Below are 18,254 nucleotides of genomic sequence, written 5' to 3' on the forward strand. Positions count from 1 at the left end.
CTGGAGTAAGCTTGTCGGCCCCTTCACCTTGCTTCCCTTGCTTAAGCTGATGGAAAAAACCTGTGCTTTTCTGGTCGACCCCTTCGCCTTGCTTGGGCAGATTGGGGGGGCCTGTGCTTTCCCCGGCGTGCCTTGCACCCCCGCAGAAGCTGGATGGTTAAAAGCAGCTCCCGTTGGAGCCAGAGGCAGTTACAGCTACAGTTACAGCTACAGTTACAGCTACAGTTACAGCTACAGTTACGGCTACAGTTACAGCTACAGTTACAGTTACAGTTACAGCTACAGTTGCAGTCACAGCCACAGCCACAGACACAGCTGAAGCAGGAGCTGCCAGTAGCAGAGCTGACCTACGGGAGGAAGCTGAACAAAGACTTCAGGCCAGTGGGTAATCTTATTACCATAGAGGGGGAAGCATGATTTTGCTTTACGCAATCATGCTTCTCTGTAGCCTCCTGGTTACTCTTTCAAGGCGTACTTATTGGGCCTGGAAGCCTTTGATCAATATATCAAAATGGGGTTGCTGGTTCATGGGTTGGTTACTGTGGAGCCTAAATATATGTTTTGATTCTTTTGCCTTCTACTTTGAGAGTTTCTTATATCCGGCGGTTCCGAACGTTTCAGACATGTTTATGATCCTCTTTGAGATTATAAACTCTGCCCTCCTAATACACCAAAGTACACTTAAACAAGGGCCATGCTAGAGGTAGCAAGATTGACTTCCCCTTAGGAGAGAGGTGATGGAGTAGAGGAATAGAATTAGACATGTTTTCAGGTATTCCCAATGGATTCATTTGTTTTGTTCAACAAGGGAAAATTCTATTGGAGGAAGCTGGAGTGAGAGGTGACAACATGTAAAATGTACAATATATAAATGTGACAATGTATAAAATAAGTAAAATACAACATATAAAAGTGACAATGACATAAAAAAGAAAAGAGCACCAATAGAATATTTAAAAAGTGGAGCTGATAATGAAGTCATTAATGATGTTCCTTATTACAATGATTATTCTTTTAAGGGAGATGGTCATATTAATTGTGATGACATCACAAATGATTATAATAGCGGTAGTTATGATGGGCTTTTCAGAAGATTTGAACAAAGTATTCCTGACTCCAATTCCAGTATTCTCTCCGCTAGGCCACCTAGCTACCTCTAAAGCTACAAAGAACCTTAGAGAGGATCCGGTCTAACACCCTCATTTTACAAACGAGGAGACTGAGGCTCAAAGTCCCAGTCCTGGCGAGCGATAAAATCAGGACAAGAGAAAAGCATCTGGAATCACACAACAGACACCAGACTCGAATCTTCTAACTACAAGACAAGGGATCTCTCAAGGTGCCCGCGCAGACCAGATTGCCCAAATGAGGCAAATTAATATCAAGTCAAGTCATCTGTGCAGATAGTACAAGCAAGCAGCCCCTACCAATTCATCAATCCAGCCCCAGCCATTAATAATAATAATAATAATAATAACATTTATATAGCGCCTGTTATGTGTCAGGCATTGTGCTAAGAGCTTTACAGTTATTATCTCATTTGACCCTCATAACAACCCTGGGAGGTAGGTTCTACTACTATCCTCATTCTGCAATTGAAAAAACTGGGGCAGAGATTAAATGACTTTCCCAAGGTCACATAGCTAGTAAGTGTCTGAGGTTGGATTTCAACTCAGGTCTTCCTGACTCCAAGCCCGGCACTCTATCCCTCTGATGAACATCTATTCATCTACTTATTTTGTCTCTCTGAATACTAGTCCTCCTAGGATATTATCCAAGAAAACTCTAAAATCCTGATTCCTAATTAGAAAAATTTCTCCACCTCTCTCCAAATCCGAGGCTCCTTCTCCAGAGATGGTAGGAGATTAAGCAGTACACTAGGCACTGGGAAAGCACAGCAGGTAAGGAGTTAGACCCCAGATCACCCGATGATGCCAATCACAGTGTGACCTTAGCAAGCCTTTTCCCTTCTCTGAACCTGTTTCCTCAGCTGTCAAATGCATAACCCCTGACCTGTCCCTGTTCTAAGGATGTAGAGAAGAACAGATGGATATGACAACACATTGCTGTGGTGGTGGTGGTGGTGGTGGTGATGATGATGATGAGAATGATGATGATCACTCCTCAAAGCTGTCTTGTTGCTTTCAAGACTACAAAGTGCTCTCCTTGCAGCCATCTTGGTTTATGCAATAATGTAAGCATTGTTATCTCCATCTTACAGATGAGGAAACTGAGGCTCAAAAAGCTGAAATCGCTCACCCCCATGGTGACCTAAGATAGGCATTATTTATTAAGAGATATGACTACTCCTCCTTTTATCCCTTGAAAATTCCTCCTGCCTGCATCCCCTTTGGAGAAGACCCATCAAAATTGAACCATCAGGGTGATCTTGAATCTCCAGGCTCTAATCCAGCTCTTGCATTCCACCACGCTTGTTAAATGCACCAACATGGCAACATCTGGTAGGTATTGCTCTGTCCTCTTACATAACAGTGACCACTAGACTGCCACAGTGAGAATCAGCCCAGATGTATGGCGGTACACACCACTGGGACTCCTGGCGCTTCTGGTGGCCTTTGATAAGAACAAGCTTGGGTTTGGAGTTACATCCTCCAGGCTTATACCTAAAATGACTTTCCTGAAGATTAGCTTGAATAAAGGCGCCAGCCCCACTCCCAGGACAGGCTCAGTCAAGCCACGTAGGCTGCTAGAGATTGCAATCTACAATCTGCAGCTTAGGTGGCCTAGAGTCAGAACAACTCCTTTGTCCAAACAGTTCTTGCAAAATCAGATCTGGTTTCCAGCCCCTGAGAGAGAACCACCAGGGCTGCCTTATAACAGAAGTGACTGCAGAGCTCCCATGGGAATCCTCACTTCTCATCAGTATCATTTTTGCATCTAGAGAGAATTTTAGGCCATCGCTGTCTTCATCAGCATCATTATGTATAACCATATGGTGTAGGAAAAAGGGAACCAGATTTAGAGTCAGAGAAAGTGACTTCAAGTCCAAACTCCACCATTTACAGCCTTGGGCAAGTTACTTCACAGTAAAACAGGATTTAGAGTTGGGAGGGACTTTAGAGGTTATTGAGTCTAACAGATAGGTGAAACTGAGGCTAAGAGAGTTTAAGTGACTTGGCCAAGGTCACACAACAATGAAGTATCAGAGGCAGAATTTCCTATTTAAACCAGATATAGCTTGCTTTTTATATATTTATTTGCATGTGACCCCCTTAGATCATATGCTCCTTGAGGGCAGGGAGGGTCTTTTGTTTCTTTTTGTATCCCTAGTGCTTAGCGCAGTTGATTGGTTGGCACTAAGATTTCCTGACTCCAAGCATGGTGCTCTGCCCATTTCTTCCTCTATAAAATGAGGTGGTTGGGTTAAATGGTCTCTAAAGTCTGAAACCTAGAAATCGTCATCATTATGGAGGGATTCAGGAAAGGAAAAATGAAAGGGAATGTGACATAGTTTGTGAGAGAAATCTCTGAAATTGAGAAGCTTAGAATCAGAAAAATATAACAGATAGAAAAGAGGGCTGTTGAAGCATTTTCTAATGCACAGAAGACAATAAAAGGAAATTCAGAAGGAAATATAGATGAGCAAGGAGTGTTGAATTTATTATATAATTTTTTGCATGGTAGAGCTGACAGAATGTGGGTCTATCATCCAAAGTAATCCAATGTAATAGAGATTAATCTTTTCACATAAAATATTCAATTTCTGTTCTACTTTGTATGTGAAAATGATCTCTCTCTCTCTCTCTCTCTCTCTCTCTCTCTCTCTCTCTCTCTCTGTGTGTGTGTGTGTGTCTTTCACTTTCTCACTTTCTCTCATCTCTGTCTCTCTTATCCCTTATCTATTCTGTCTCTCTGTCTCTGTTTCTGTCTGTCTCTCTCTGGTGTTCATTATTTTTTTTAAAGTAAAGAATCAGAGAATATTAGATCTCCAGGAGACCTCAGGACACAGACTGTCAATGCTGGAAGGATATTGAACATTGACTTTTAAAGCTGGAAGGAACCTTAGAACATAGAACTCTTCCTTGGGCAGCTGACAATTAAAGTAATGTGTTCAGTCCTGGGCACCACATAGGAGGAGGATCACAAGCAACCTAAGTACATCTGGTGAAAGCATTCATGGAGGACACTGGGAAGGGTTAGCCTGCAAAAGAGTCTTAGTAAGGGCATTGTAGATGCTTTCAAGTTTGACTCTGTCCTCAGGAAAAGTAAGGCTGTTCTCCTTGGCGCGACATAGCGAGAACGAGAGGCAATGTGTGGAAGGAGTGCAGGCAAATCTAGGCTTGATGCAAGGAAAGACTTCATCCCAATGAGAACTTCCCCAAAGTGGAATAGGCTGCCTTGGGGGGCTGTGAGTGCCCCTTCACTAGAGGGGGAGGAGTCAAGAGAGCCACTTGTGTGAGATGTTGTAGAAGGCCAAGAAACCAGTGAGGTAGGGATGTGCAGAGAGCCAATCCTAACCCCCACAGCCATCCCAATCTGACTCATCTCCTCTGAGTCTCCCACCAAGGAATCCCTAGATCCTTGACAGCAATGGTTCCTGTGTAGAAAAAAAGGATTCAGAGACATTCTCCTTGGGACTATAAAAGTCCCTGAAGGAAAGGAAATGACTTGCCCAAGATCACAAAGCCAAGCCCCAGTTTCTTCCTCTGTGACATGGGTATAACAGCATGTATTCTATCTTCCTTTACGGGGATCAAATGAAGTAATAGATGAGAAGGTGTTTTATAATCATAAGAAAATGCAGGGGTGGGGGAGATACATGAGGGCCAGACGGGGCTTCCCAGGCTGCAGTCTCTCCCTGTGTCCCTTTGTCTGCTTTCACTTGGAGGCGGGTTTTATGTGGCTTTTTTTCTAAGTTGTTTTCTTTGGGGGGCGGGGGTGGGCTAGGTTGGAGCACCTAGGGGAGGGACAAGAGCCAGAGAGAGAACACAGTACCATAAAGTGAAGCTACCTAACATAGGTAGGTGGGGCAGGGTGCACCATTTTGTGGGGTATGGCTTTCCTTCAGAATTCTTTATGTAAAGTGAATTTGTATAATGCAAATTTATGTAATATGAGAACTATCTTATAGAGGCAGGCTGCAGAGTCTGGTGGGTTGTGTCATTGTGTTCATCTAAATTACAAATAAGTGCAAGATATGCTAGCCTGATGAAGAAGTTCATGGTAAGGGTCTCTGCACTATCAGATGGAGCAGGGGTGCACACGTCGAAGATAATAGTGGGAATTAGGGAGAACCCAGAATGAGCTCTTGAGAAGAATATAGTGAGAAGCAATTGTGTGTATTAATTTATGTACAACGCACCATAACATTGCTTTGTGATCTGTTTTATAATTGAATTGTATGTATGTATTTATTTGTATATATGTATACAAATGTATACTTATGTGTGTGTGCATGTGTGTATATATATATATACACATTTATCCATGTAAAATGTAATATGTGGTCAAAAAACTTCTTGTAAGTCTGTTCACTTAAACATTCTGGTCTTGGAGTTTGGGAGGCATAGTTCAAGTTCTCCCCTGGCACCAGCAAGTGACTTACGTCTCTGGATTTCAATGTTCTTATTTTTTTTGGATGGAGACAGTTCTTTCTGTAGAATCTGCCTCATAGGGTTATCATGAGTCTTGGCAGCTCTTTAAATGTGAAATCAATGCCAGCCCTTTATTGGAAATACTAGGCTGTTGTTGTCAGTCACTTGATCATTCCTGCTGCCAAAATAGTCTTCTGATTCCTCCTTCTGGATGGTGTGAAGAGGATTCCCCAAGGAGGTGACAGTGAAACATAAATTCTAGGAGGTCCTTCCAATCTGGGAAGGCTCTGAGTACAGGACCAGCGACAGAATGTGGGCCTACTGTCCCACACCTTCAGCTGTGTTCTGGAAGACATCACTATTTGCATCTTGGCTGCACAATAATGGTTTTGTTTTGTGAGGGGGTTTTTTGTCTTGTTTTTTTTAACAACCTCTCATAAAGACTGTCTACTAGGGCATGGAAGAGCTGCGTCAACAGGAGGGTGTGTCCATGCTGATGAAATGACAGATGCTTTAAGGAATGAACTATGCCCACCCAAGGGACCTTAGTTACATTAACACCCATCCTTTGGTCTCCGTGGTGAATACCTGTTTTCTTCAAGAAAAGTAAATTTGCTGCCCTGTCCCGCAACACACACACACACACACACACACATACAGAGTGTAAACTAAATATGAATGACTTTGAGCTTATCGGTTTTATTGCTATCATTATTGTTATTATCCAAGGCTAATAATCTCCATAATTTCAGTCATGTCCCACTCTTTGTGACCCCATTTGGGGTTTTCTTGGCAAAGATACCACAGCTGTTTGCAATTTCCTTCTCCAGCTCATTTTACAGATGAGGAAACTGAGATAAACAGAGTTAAGTGACTAGCCCAGGGTCACAGAGCTAGTAAAGTGTCTGAGGCCAGACCTGAACTCATAAAGATGACTCTTCACGATTCCAAGCCCAGTGCTCTATCCACCACACCACCTAGCTGCCACAAGCTAATGTTATTTTCCGTCAAGAATTGACCATATCATCTGGGGCCAGCACAGAGCCTAGACATGCTCATCCCATCCTCCAAATCCTGTTGCTGGATTGCCAGGAAAGGAAGAAGAGAACTGGAGAACTGGGTCTGGTCAAAGAGAAAAAATCACTCAAGGAATGCCCAAATAGTAGAATCCTTTATTGAAATGAGAACACTGCAGGGGTAGACCCTGAATGCTCTCCCAGCTGGACCCCATGTCCTAAAAGACCTTTCTGGGGAAGAGCCTAAGTGAGCTGGACTAGGCACCATTGCCAAAGGGTCACAGAACCACAAAGGGCCAGCCCAGGACCCATGGGTTTAATTTTTTTTTATCTACTCTAAGGCCCACAAGAGAATCAGAATAAGAGGGAACCAGGAAGGCTCGAGGGCTTCACCCATGCCTTCAGAAAGCAGCAGAGCCCTGGGGATTCCTCCAGCCCCTCAGCCTCGTGAAGGCACGGTCAGCACGACAGCATTCTGAAAGGATCAATTAAATATAGATTATTAAATTTCCCTGCCCTCCTCCCAGACACATTTTCTTCAACTCCTCAACAGACTCAACAGGACTAAGACCCTGCCTCCAGCATTCCCTATCACATAGGAGGCACTCAGAAAGTGTTCATTAAGTGACCCTAGTAAATTACTTCAGTAGTATTGATTGATTCCCTTTCTGCTTTCTCTTTCTCAGGTCCCCCCACTGTGCCTAGCACAGTAGGTCCTCGGAGCAGATGGACTTGTACTGAGAGACCTGGGTTCAGATCTTGGCTCTGTTACTTACCAGCTACGTGACTCTGATATTGTTATTATTGTCTAATATATGTTTACTGATTAATCATTATTAATGCCATCACAATATTCAGATCTGGGCAAGAGCTTTAGAGAGAATCTAATCCAACTTCCTCATTTATAGGTCAGAATAGTAAGTGAATTGCCCAAGGTCATAAGGTAATGGAAGTATCAGAGCCAAGATTCTAAATCAAGTTCTCTGATGCTGAGGCCAGTTTTCTTTCTGATGCAAAAACTATAATAATGATGATGATGATGTTACATTTGTGTAATCTTTTAAGGTTGATGAAGCATTTTTCCTTCACTACCCCCACCTATAAAATGAAAACAATGACCCCTGCCTTGTTCTGTCCCCCTCAGAGCACGGCTATTACGATCAGAGTGGAAAATGAAAGAGAATAGCCAATAATAACAGCTAGCGTTTGTATAGTGTGAGGTTTGCAATACATTCATTTAATCCTCACAACAACCCTAGGAGGTAGGTGCGATTATCCCCATTTCACAGAGGAGGAAGCTGAGATGCAGAGAGGCTGAGTGACTTGACCACAGTCTCTCAGCTAGTAAGGGCCTGTTCTGACTCCAGGTCCTGTGATCTATCCACTGCCCCACCTAGACTGCGTCAGAGAGCGAACTGCGAGGTATCCCCATCCAGGTGAAATCGATGATCAAGGCCTTACTTACATCAATGATCCCCAGAGCAGCATTTGCAAAGTTGACGTTGAGGATCTTAGGCAGAGGGACGCCTACTTCCAACGCCACTGTAAAGAATTAGGAGATGAGACGTTAGCTGACACGTGCAGCAAGCTAACTGCTGAGTCTGATTGTCAGAGGCCTGAACAAAGAGACAAATCCTTCCACTGACTCTTTGGATGACTTTAAGCCATTCAATTTCCTTCTACAGACCTGTTTCCTCTTCTGTACAATAGGAACAAATCACAAGGAGAATAGATGAGGTGATTGTTTGTAAGATGCCTTCAACTCAGAGCCACAAAGTAATCTAAGCAAGAGATACCGTCATTTACATGACTCTGTAACTGGCTGGTCCAGTGGATTACAACTCTGTACGAAAGAGCCCAAGGTCATGTGTTGGATCTGTCCAAAAGACACAGTGTGGACCACAGTCTGTGGCCATGGGCCCAAATGCTGTGATGAGTGTAGCTAACTCAACATAACTCATCCCTCTGTTGGAAATGTGACTCAGAGATCATGCCATCCTAACGGGTTAGCACCATGTTAAGGGAAATCTCTGTCTGCTACAGGAAGACACACCTTGGCAAATCAGTCACCCAGTAAAGGGTACTGCATGAAACCTGGGGTCAATTTAGCCCCTCCGATAGTATAGGAGCTATCAATGAGAGGAGGTGAGCACATAGACTCAGAAGGGAATATGCACACCCCTCCCCCCAATCTGGGGTCAGTTACCAATAATTTATCCACCCAAGCCATATATTTATGGCATATATAAATGTATAGACAATGTTTAAAATGTTCCTTTTACATCTGTCACAGTTCCTGGCACATAATAAGTATTTAATAAATTGGTTTTGATTGACCACTTGCCAGAATGTAAATCCTGCCTGTGTGAGGAGGCAGAGTCAGCAGTCTTAGGGGAGATCTCACAGGTCTTATTCATCTGTGGGTTGTAGGTCAAGGATTGGATTGGTTGCAATTGCTTAAGAAACTACTTGCAAAAAGAGATCAAGCCCAGGCTGTGCTGATTAATGCCTACAAAGGGCATCGGCTATAGGACTACTGGTGAAGGAACAGTGGGGCAGAGCCTTAACTAGCAGCAGCAGGCTAAAGGAAGGGATGGCAACACAGAGCTGGAAAGCCAGATGAGAAGGTCAGACACTCCATACCATTGAGTTTTGGCAAGTAGGCCACCCGCACGACATCGCTGAGCCACTCTTCTAGATGTGAAACCTGAAATGGAGCACGCAGAGGGGTTGGCAGGCATTGTCTCCTTTCCTCCATTAATGTGCAGCCTACTGTGTACATCAGACGCCCAATACAATTGCTTCTAGTCCTGTCAGGAGCCATTACCACAAGCAAGGAAATAGCGGTCCTTGCTGCCTCCATTCTGACAACATCCCCAGTGACCCGGGCTACCGAAGGGGAGCTTCTACAGGTACATTTATACCATATTAGACCGTGTGTGAGTACCTGGATTCCAGTCTCGGCTCTGAGGCTTCCTAGACAAACAACATCTAGAAGTGAGCCCACCCAGGGGCACATAATTCCCTCTCTTTGAATCTTGGGTTCCTTCTCTATAAAATGAGCACAGCATTCCTGGAACTACCAAACTCACAGGTTAAAAATAAAAAAGACTTTAGCAGTCTTGTACTTTTATACAACCTGTAAATGATGGATGCTTCAATATCACCCTGATCCTTTCTCTGCTCAACTCACTTCCATGGTCCAGTTCTCACTGCGACAATATTTTATATTATCTTTTCCCTAAAACTTACCCCTTTTCTAAACTTCCCTAATATTGTTGAGGGAACCACCATTCTTCCAGTCACCTAAATTCACAGCCTCAGTGTCATCTTCAACTCCTCCCTCTTGCTCACCCCACAATATCCAATCAGTTGCTAAATCTTGTTTCTTTCTCCCCAATATTTTTCACATGTATCCCCTTCTCTCCACTCACACAGCCACTGCTCTAGTTTGGGCCTTGACCTTCCTTTAACTGGACTATTGCAATAGCCTCTTTATTATTAATTTTTTCAACTAATAATTATTTATTTTCTCTCTCTTCTACCTCATTCCTCTAATGGAAAAGAAAAATATATATATAACATATGTATATATACATATATAGTATGTATGTGTATTTACATGTGTATATATACATATACATATATGTGTGTATATATGTATATTATGTGGGTATGTATATATGTGGGTGTGCGGGTGGGTGTGTATATATATATGTGTATATATATATACATGTGTGTGTGTGTGTATATATATATATATATATATATATATATATGCATTCTAACTAGTCTCCCGGCTTCAAGTTTCTTTAGATTCCAATCCATCCTTCACAGCTACAAAAATGGTCTTCCTAAAATTGAGGTCTGACCATGTCACCTCTACCTACTTAATAATCTCAAGTCATTCCTTATTAGCTCTATGAAGAATTATAAATTCCTCTAGAATTTAGAGCTTTTCACTACTGGTCCCTCCCTAATTTTCCAATCTTCTTTCATGTTACTTCCCTCCACATACTCGACAATTGAGCCATATTGGCCCACTTTCTAGTCCTCAATACCCATTGATGCTTATCCTGCCTTTACACTGGCTGTCCCCCATACCTGATACACCCTCCCTCCTCCCCTCCACTTCTTAGGATGCATTGATTTCTTGAAGTCTCAGCTAAAATGTTGCAGAAGGCCTTTCTTGGTCATCTTCCCCCTACCCCCCACAGCCAACTTCTAAGGCCTTCTCCTCCTTGCATTATACCTACTTTCTTTTTACCTATATACATATATCTTGTCTTCCTAATTAGAATGTAAATTCCTTGAGGGTAGGCACTGTTTTTGCTTTTTCTTTGTATCCCCAGCACTTAACATGCTTTTCATATAGCAAGCATTTAATGTTTATCAAATTAATGAATGAATGAACAAATGAATGAATGATGGTGCCACAAAAGTTAGTATCTGTCCTCTATAAGTATTGGTTCTAAGGGCACAGCTGTCATCCAGAATCTGACCATTCCTTTGAAAACCACCAGAGATCTACCATCATCATTTATCTACAGCTTCCTAGAATCTGTTCATTCTTCACCCTGAGCTTCTTAAGGGTAACAATTTCCTCATTCTATAGGTTTTGATTTTTTATTGGTTCTAGAGATTCTTCTTTCAAGTTTCCGTGGATCACCTAATTCAGGCGCTCAAGAATCCCAGTTAATCTCTACTTCAAACACCGGTGTTCTATCCAGAGCTACAAAGGGCTGTAAGCTTACTATGGTAGAAATGACTCTTGACTAGAAGTTGCAGGTCCTAAGTTTGAATTCCATTTTAGCCATTGACTCAGTCATAATACCCCTCTGGGTCTTAATTTCCTCTTTTGTAAAACGGACATGATAGCAGATATGCCTCCTACATGGAACTGTTGTGAGCGTCATTTGAGAGAATGGATGTAATGGACTGTGAAGGTCTACAGGGGAACTGAGGCCATCCATTGGCCCAAACTTCCCCCTCCAATTATCCCAGAGACTTCAAGTCACAATACACACGAACAGTAATTTGGAAAGGGAAAAAGATACTCCCCAAAAGGGAGAAGATGGGGAGGGAATGGGAGGAGGAGAAAGCTTACCGTCGATGCCTTTGAGACATTTGGCATCAGCTGCTTCCTTGAACCTGATGGGTCCCCGACTCCCTTCCCAGTATCAGCTCAGGCCCTCAAAGTATTTGTGCTCTGACCCTCTGAACCCCAAGGACATGCTCTGCCTGGGGTTGAGGTTAGTGGAGCTAAAACAGTGGGGACTGTGTGGCTAAGCCTATCCCTTCACATAAGCAATCTGTGGCATTTCTGGGATGGATTCAGGGATGGCCCACTCCCTTTTAACCCCATGGCCTTCCCCAAGAACTTACATCAAAGTTAGCAGTATAGGAAGAAGCCAGCTTGGCACTGAGCCTGCAGGGATGAAGAGAGATATTGATGGGTTAGGGATCGTGTGTCCTGGTCTCCCAAAGAGAAGACAGGGGAGAACTGATAAAGCAGAAGGTAGGCCCTAGGGCTTCCTCCAAACTCATAAATTTCTCTAAAACGCTATTCTTGTAAGGGACATTAGAGATCATCTGGTCCAAACCTTTCATTTTATAGATAAGAAAACTGAAGCCCAGAGAAGGAAGGAAAGAAGGATTTATTAAATGCTTACAATGTCTCCGGCGGGCCCTGTATCATCTCATCTGAACTTCACAACAACGCTGGGAGGCAGATGTTGTTATTATTCACCTTTTGACAATTGAGGGAACTGAGGCAGACAGAGGTGAAATGCTTTGCCTATCCAGGGTCATAGTGTCTGAAGCTGCATTTGAACTCAGGGCAGGGACTGTCTTTCTTTTTATTAATTGGATCCCTAACATTTAGCACAGTGTCCAGCACATGGTAGGCACTTAATAAATGTTTATTGGATTGGGTTGGACTAGGTCTTCCTGACTCCAGGCCCAATAGACAATAACTTGTCCAAGATTACACAGCTAGGAAATGGTAGAGCCAAGAACTGAACCCAAGTTTCATGACTCCAAGTCTATCATTACTTCCACTGTACTAAGCTAACCTCCACAGCCCAGAGAAACAAGAAAGGGCAGGGAGAAAGAAAGGAGAGGAGAGGGCAGGCCTAGACCACTAACCACAATGGCTAGCTTAGATTGCTGTGCTTTTGTTGGGGCCTAGAGAGAGGCAGATCCCCTTGGTTCTGAGAACAAAGGGAGAAAAAGAAAAGGAAGGGGTAGGGGAATTGTGGCTGGTTCGGACCTAGACAGAGAGGCTGTATCTCCCCTATGCCCTTGTCAGTGGAAGAGATAATTCTGCTTTTAATTCACTGTATGTCCCCTGGGCCACAGGCTTCTCCTCTGTAAAATGAAGGGAATGTACTATCAGGGTTCTTAACTCTGTGTGTGTGTGTGTGTGTGTGTGTGTGTGTGTGTGTGTGTACATACACACACATATATTCAGCCTGGTAAAGCCTATAGATCCTTTCACATAATAATGCCTTTAAATGCATACAACTAAAATACATAGGACTGTGAAAGAAACCAATTATATAGAAATACAGTCATAAAAACACTGTTTTAAACACACATCTGAGATCAAGGACCCCACATTAAGAATTTCTGGACTAGGTGATCTCTGAGGTCCCTTTCAGCTCTAACAAAAAGTAACTCTCCTACTTGAGAAGGGTTAAGGTATTAAATGCCTTGGGAGGGAATAGCTGATCACCTGAGAACACAGTAGTAGGGATTAGCTTATCACCTAAACCATTACCTTGAGGCACAGGAGACTTGGGAAGGGGTAGAAAAAGGGGCTGTGTCAGCTAATAATTATAACTTTCTAAGCAGGAGTTTAAAGAGAGGAAGCCGGACATCCACACACCTTTGATTAGGGTTGAGGTGTAAACAAGACTCTAACTCAAGAATGGGCCTATTGTTATTCCCTGAAGCTTAACATTAACCTGTCTCTTTGCACTGCCCATCAGACAACCTTCCCAGGCAGTGGAAAGGTCACATGTGCCAGGGAGAGGCTGTCTGAGGCCAGCCTAAGAAAAGAAATATGGAGAGGGGGATTTGAGTGTGAGCTAATGAGAGCTGGGGGGAGCGGGGGCAGAGAGGGGACCCTCAGTAGTCAGAAGCCAGAGTAAAGGAAGGAGGGAAGGAGAGGGAAGAAAGGAGGAAGGAAGGAAGGAAGCCAGCATTTATTAAACACCTACTGGGTGCCGCATACTCTGCTAAGTAGTTACAAATATTATCTCACTGGATCATCACAACAACCCGGGAAAGTACGTGCTTTTATTATCCTCATTTCACATATCAGGAAACTGAGGCAAACAGAGATTAAAAGGATTGACCGGGGTCACACAGCTAGTAAGTGTCTAAGGCTAGATCTGAATTCCAGGCCCAGGCCTCTATCCACTGCCCCCACTTAACTGCCTCAAAGCTGGCAGATACCCAAGGCCCTAGAATAAAAGGTGCGCAGGGTCTCATCTAGTCAGGTCCTATCTAGCTCTAACAGTCATGCCCAACTGCCTCCTTTTATGAAGTAATGGAAACAAGAACTAGAAAGACAAATACCCAAGTTTTGGGGCTTCTTTGTCACCTTGACCAAGGTGGTCAAGTATATTCCTGGGCACTGAATGTCTTTATAGCAGAATTAAAGAATAACAAAATCTCAGGGTTGAAGGGAACTTCCCGAGGTATTGAGTCCAATCTGTACTTCCCTGACCCCAGGACCTCCCTTGGCTATTGACATAAGCCTTTCCTCTTTGACAGTTCTGATCAGAACTGAGGCCAGAGAAGTCCACCCAAAGCACGGCCAGGCCTAGATTCTCAGGGCCAGTCACCAAACCAAGAGTGCTAGAAGGTAGCATGTCCAATGAGTTGACCAGGGCACTGGATTGAGATTTGAGAGATTGGGACTCCAGCCTGGGCTCTGCCACTCGCTTACTATGATACTTTGGGTACGCACTTCCCTTCTCAACTTTAATTTCCCTCTATAAAATGAGAGAGTTAGACTGGATGGTCTGTAGGGTCCCTCTCATCCCCAACATTGTTGACTATTGTATACTAAGGAACCTTCCAACTCCAAATTCTGTATTCTTGGGTTGCACTAGCTCCAATATGGTACATTCTAAGGTCCCTTCCAGATGCAATATCCTCTGATCTAAGGTCTTTACAATTCTGACCTTCTGTATTCTAAGGTCCCTCCGGTTCTGACAGTCTATGTTTCTCAGTCTTGAGGTTAGATTCAGCTTAGGGAAGATCTATGAATCAATGGCAGAATAATAGATCAGATCATCCCTAGCTCTTAAATAGCCAAACCATGGCTGTGCCTTAATACGTGAAAGGTCAATCAGTACAATCATTATGGTAAAATATATATGTATATTTTAGAGAGAGACTATAATATGTTTTATAGAGAGACTGATACATACATTATATATAATATATATGCATGTAATATATACAATATAATATCTGTGCATATATGATGTACGTATCAGTCTATCTGCAGAAGGGACTAAATTTTCAAGCTCAGATGCTATATCTTAAATACATAAGGAAGGACACTCGATAGCCCAGTGGATAGAGTACACTTGGCGTCAGGAAGACCTGAGTTTAAAAATCTGACCTCAGATACTTTTTAGCTGTTTGACCCTGGGCAAGTCTTTATGCCTTAGTTTCCACATCTGTAAAATGCAGATAATAATAGCACCTATCATTATTTTGTGAGGATAAAATGAGGTAATATTTGGAGAGAAAGAAAAGACATAACCAGCAATCGTATTAACTGCGTTCAATCTGACCTACTAGTGTCTCAGCAATCAACCTGCCACCAGTTGAGAAATATGTAATAGACCAATATTTTTACCCTACAAAAAGGATAAAAAGTGAGTGCTAAGACTATGTAAAAGAGAAAGTATACTCTCAACACCAACATCGATGGAATATAGATTGGTGGAATAGAAGACACAATTGAGTTTAAGTCAGAAGACATGGGTTCAAGTCCTAACACTTCCCAGATGAGTGACCATGAGCAAGTCACTTCCCTTTTTGGGGTCTTAGTTTTCCAATCTGCAAAATGGGGAAAAGTGACAAACGTGGAGAAGTTATGAACAATAATCAGTAAAAACGAATGAACAGAAAGTATTCTGCAATCATAGACCCAGAAAGTTGTTTCCTGATGATTGTTTCTGAAAAGCTTAATTCAATTACAATAAGTAAACGCTAGTTAACCCTCTAATATGAAGAAGTAGAAAGCACTTACCCACCCCACCAAGGGTCCTCTCTCTGACCCACCCCCCTCCCAGCTCTTTTGACCTGGTTTTGAATCCTGGCTATCACTTTCTGTGGCTTTAGACAAGTGACTTAACCTCCCTGGGTCTCGGTTTCCTCATCTGTCCAATAAAAGGATTGGAATAGATGATCTCTAAGTTCCTTTTCACTTCTGTTCAAAAGGCACTATGAGTATATAATGCAAGTCTATCTATATTCAACAGAACACCAAGGAGAAAACAAAGTCTGCCCCATTACCGTTCCAGAGAGAGGGACACGTGTAGTTTAGTCACTGAGGTAGCTAGCTGAACATTCAGTGTCAGGACCTGGATGGAGAAAACATATAAGCAACATCAATCGGATCCTCTGTCAGTTTTCAGTGCACTGAAATTGAATGAAAAAAATAGGCTAGGCATCCTTTACTTTACAGAGTGTACACACATAAAGGCTGAATTTTATGTCAACTGTTTCTCTCCGAATGATGTTTTAGTCTCTATTTTTGTTGATATTTTTTATTTTTATCCAACCATCGTTTCTAAATGTCTCCCTCTTTTCCCCATCTAGCAAGCCATTCTTCATTTTAAAAATAATTATAATTTTTTTGTGTAATAATATGTGTGACATCAATACTCATAGTCCTTCCCTTCTACAAAAAAAAAAAAAGTGGGAAAATGCATTTCTTCCTCTCTGGGACGAAGTTTGATTTGTGCACCTTAAGTTTCTTTCTTCCTTTGTTCTTTCTTCCTTCCTTCCTTTCCACTTACATCATTGCTGCTGTTGAGTAATTGTCTTCTTGGTTCTACTTACCTCCCTCTGCTTCAGTTCTCTGAACGATCTTAATTAAGTAACTCCTTCTTGCCATCCCTCCAACCCCATGATAATTTCCCAGGTGAAAGAGAAAAAAAATCCTCACATGTAAAAAAAAAAATCCAGGCTATAAATTCCAGGATTGTGATAGAGTGGAAAAAGTCCTGAGCTGGAATCAGGAGATCCTAGCTCTGATACTAACTTACTAGGAAGTTATTTAATGTCCTAGCAAGGAAGGCAGGTAGGTGGCTCGATGGCTAGAATGCCCATCCTACAGTCAGGAAGACTTGAGTTCAAATGTGACCTCAGCTACTTTCTAGCTGTGTGACTGTGGGCAAATCATTTAACCTCTCTCTGTCTCACTTTCCCCATCTGTAAAACAGGGATAATCCTTGCAACTACCTCCCAGAGTTGTAGTAACAATCAAATGAGATGATATTTATAAAGTGTTTGGCAAACCTTAAAGATATATAGATGCTAGCCTTGAGGTTTTGTTTTCCCCATCCTCAAAATGAAAAGGTTGGATGACACGGTCTCTAAGATTACTTTCAGCACTAAGGTCCCTTCCAGTTCTGACGTTTTTAATTCTGTTTCTATAACCTTTTCCTGATCCTCGCTCATCCCTCTGCTCCCTCACTGCACATTTCCCCGGTAGGGGCCGTCATCCAATGCATATCCCTGCCTGAACAGTGTAAGAGGCTCTGTCATTGGGCTCAGAGCCCCAGTCCCCGGGTAGCCTTAAGTTGGCCACTGAAGGTCATTCTCAAGGAGGAATCCAGACATACTGTGGGGAGCCTTGCTGGAAGTCGGCGTTTGACCTCTCCACTGGAATATGCCGCTATCCATCTTACCATTATTGTTGTAATTGTCATCATTATTTTCAGTAATTAACAATTACGCCGTAGTAACAATGACACACATATAGAGAAATGAGGTTTACAGTGAACCTTTATCACAAAAACCTATGATGTAGGTAGTGCAAAGAACCTTATCCTCATGAGGAAATTGAGGCTCAGAGAGGTTAAATTACTTTCCCAAGGCTACACAGACAATAAATGACAATAGTGAAACTCAGACTGGGATCCTCTGACTCCCAGTCCAGTGGTAGTAGGGGCAGTTGCAGTGGTGACCGTACTAAGGAGGATAGTCAGGACTTGAACCCAAATCCTCAGATTATAAATTCTATGACTTTTCCAGATTTGTCATTGTCAGCTCAGCCCAGATGTTTTCTGGTCTGTGATTCCAGAAAGGCAGAAAGGATAGGTGCTCACCGAATTCAGTAAAAATAGGGAATTTGGGGTCCCATGGGGGTGGTAAACAAACACCTCCATAGTGGCAGGGAGGGACACAGAGGCTTTTCCACTCTTCAGCATGAATCCTGGTGCCTCCTTTACTCTCAGTGTTATCAGCAAAGGTTGGTCTGGGGGCAGAGTTCCCAGGGCCTACGGGAGAAATGCAGGGTAAGTTTCCATAGCAAAGGCTAAGAAGCAAAACAGTCAAAGAACCAAAAGAACTTAAAATCGGAAAGGTTTAGAGCTGGAAAGCATAGCAGATTCTGAAGGTGAAATATTGGGAGCAGGGGAGAGGATTC

At 42.7% G+C, this 18,254-nt stretch overlaps 1 protein-coding gene across 1 annotated transcript in view; it reads right to left on the bottom strand.

Annotated features, from left to right (window-relative positions):
* Nucleotides 1-7,010: 7,010 nt before the first annotated feature.
* BPIFB3 (BPI fold containing family B member 3) overlaps nucleotides 7,011-18,254 on the bottom strand; it is a 29,443-nt gene continuing 18,199 nt past the window's right edge. Inside the window, exons 10-15 of the mRNA XM_036749785.1 lie at nucleotides 17,935-18,105; nucleotides 16,115-16,182; nucleotides 11,957-11,999; nucleotides 9,215-9,278; nucleotides 8,037-8,113; nucleotides 7,011-7,046 (exon numbers count right to left, since the gene is read on the bottom strand). Of these exons, the coding sequence (XP_036605680.1) occupies nucleotides 7,011-7,046; nucleotides 8,037-8,113; nucleotides 9,215-9,278; nucleotides 11,957-11,999; nucleotides 16,115-16,182; nucleotides 17,935-18,105 (459 nt within the window). The remainder of the gene's footprint in view (nucleotides 7,047-8,036; nucleotides 8,114-9,214; nucleotides 9,279-11,956; nucleotides 12,000-16,114; nucleotides 16,183-17,934; nucleotides 18,106-18,254) is intronic.

Source organism: Trichosurus vulpecula, chromosome 3 (genome assembly GCF_011100635.1).
Source record: "Trichosurus vulpecula isolate mTriVul1 chromosome 3, mTriVul1.pri, whole genome shotgun sequence".
Classification (NCBI taxonomy): Eukaryota; Metazoa; Chordata; class Mammalia; order Diprotodontia; family Phalangeridae; genus Trichosurus; species Trichosurus vulpecula.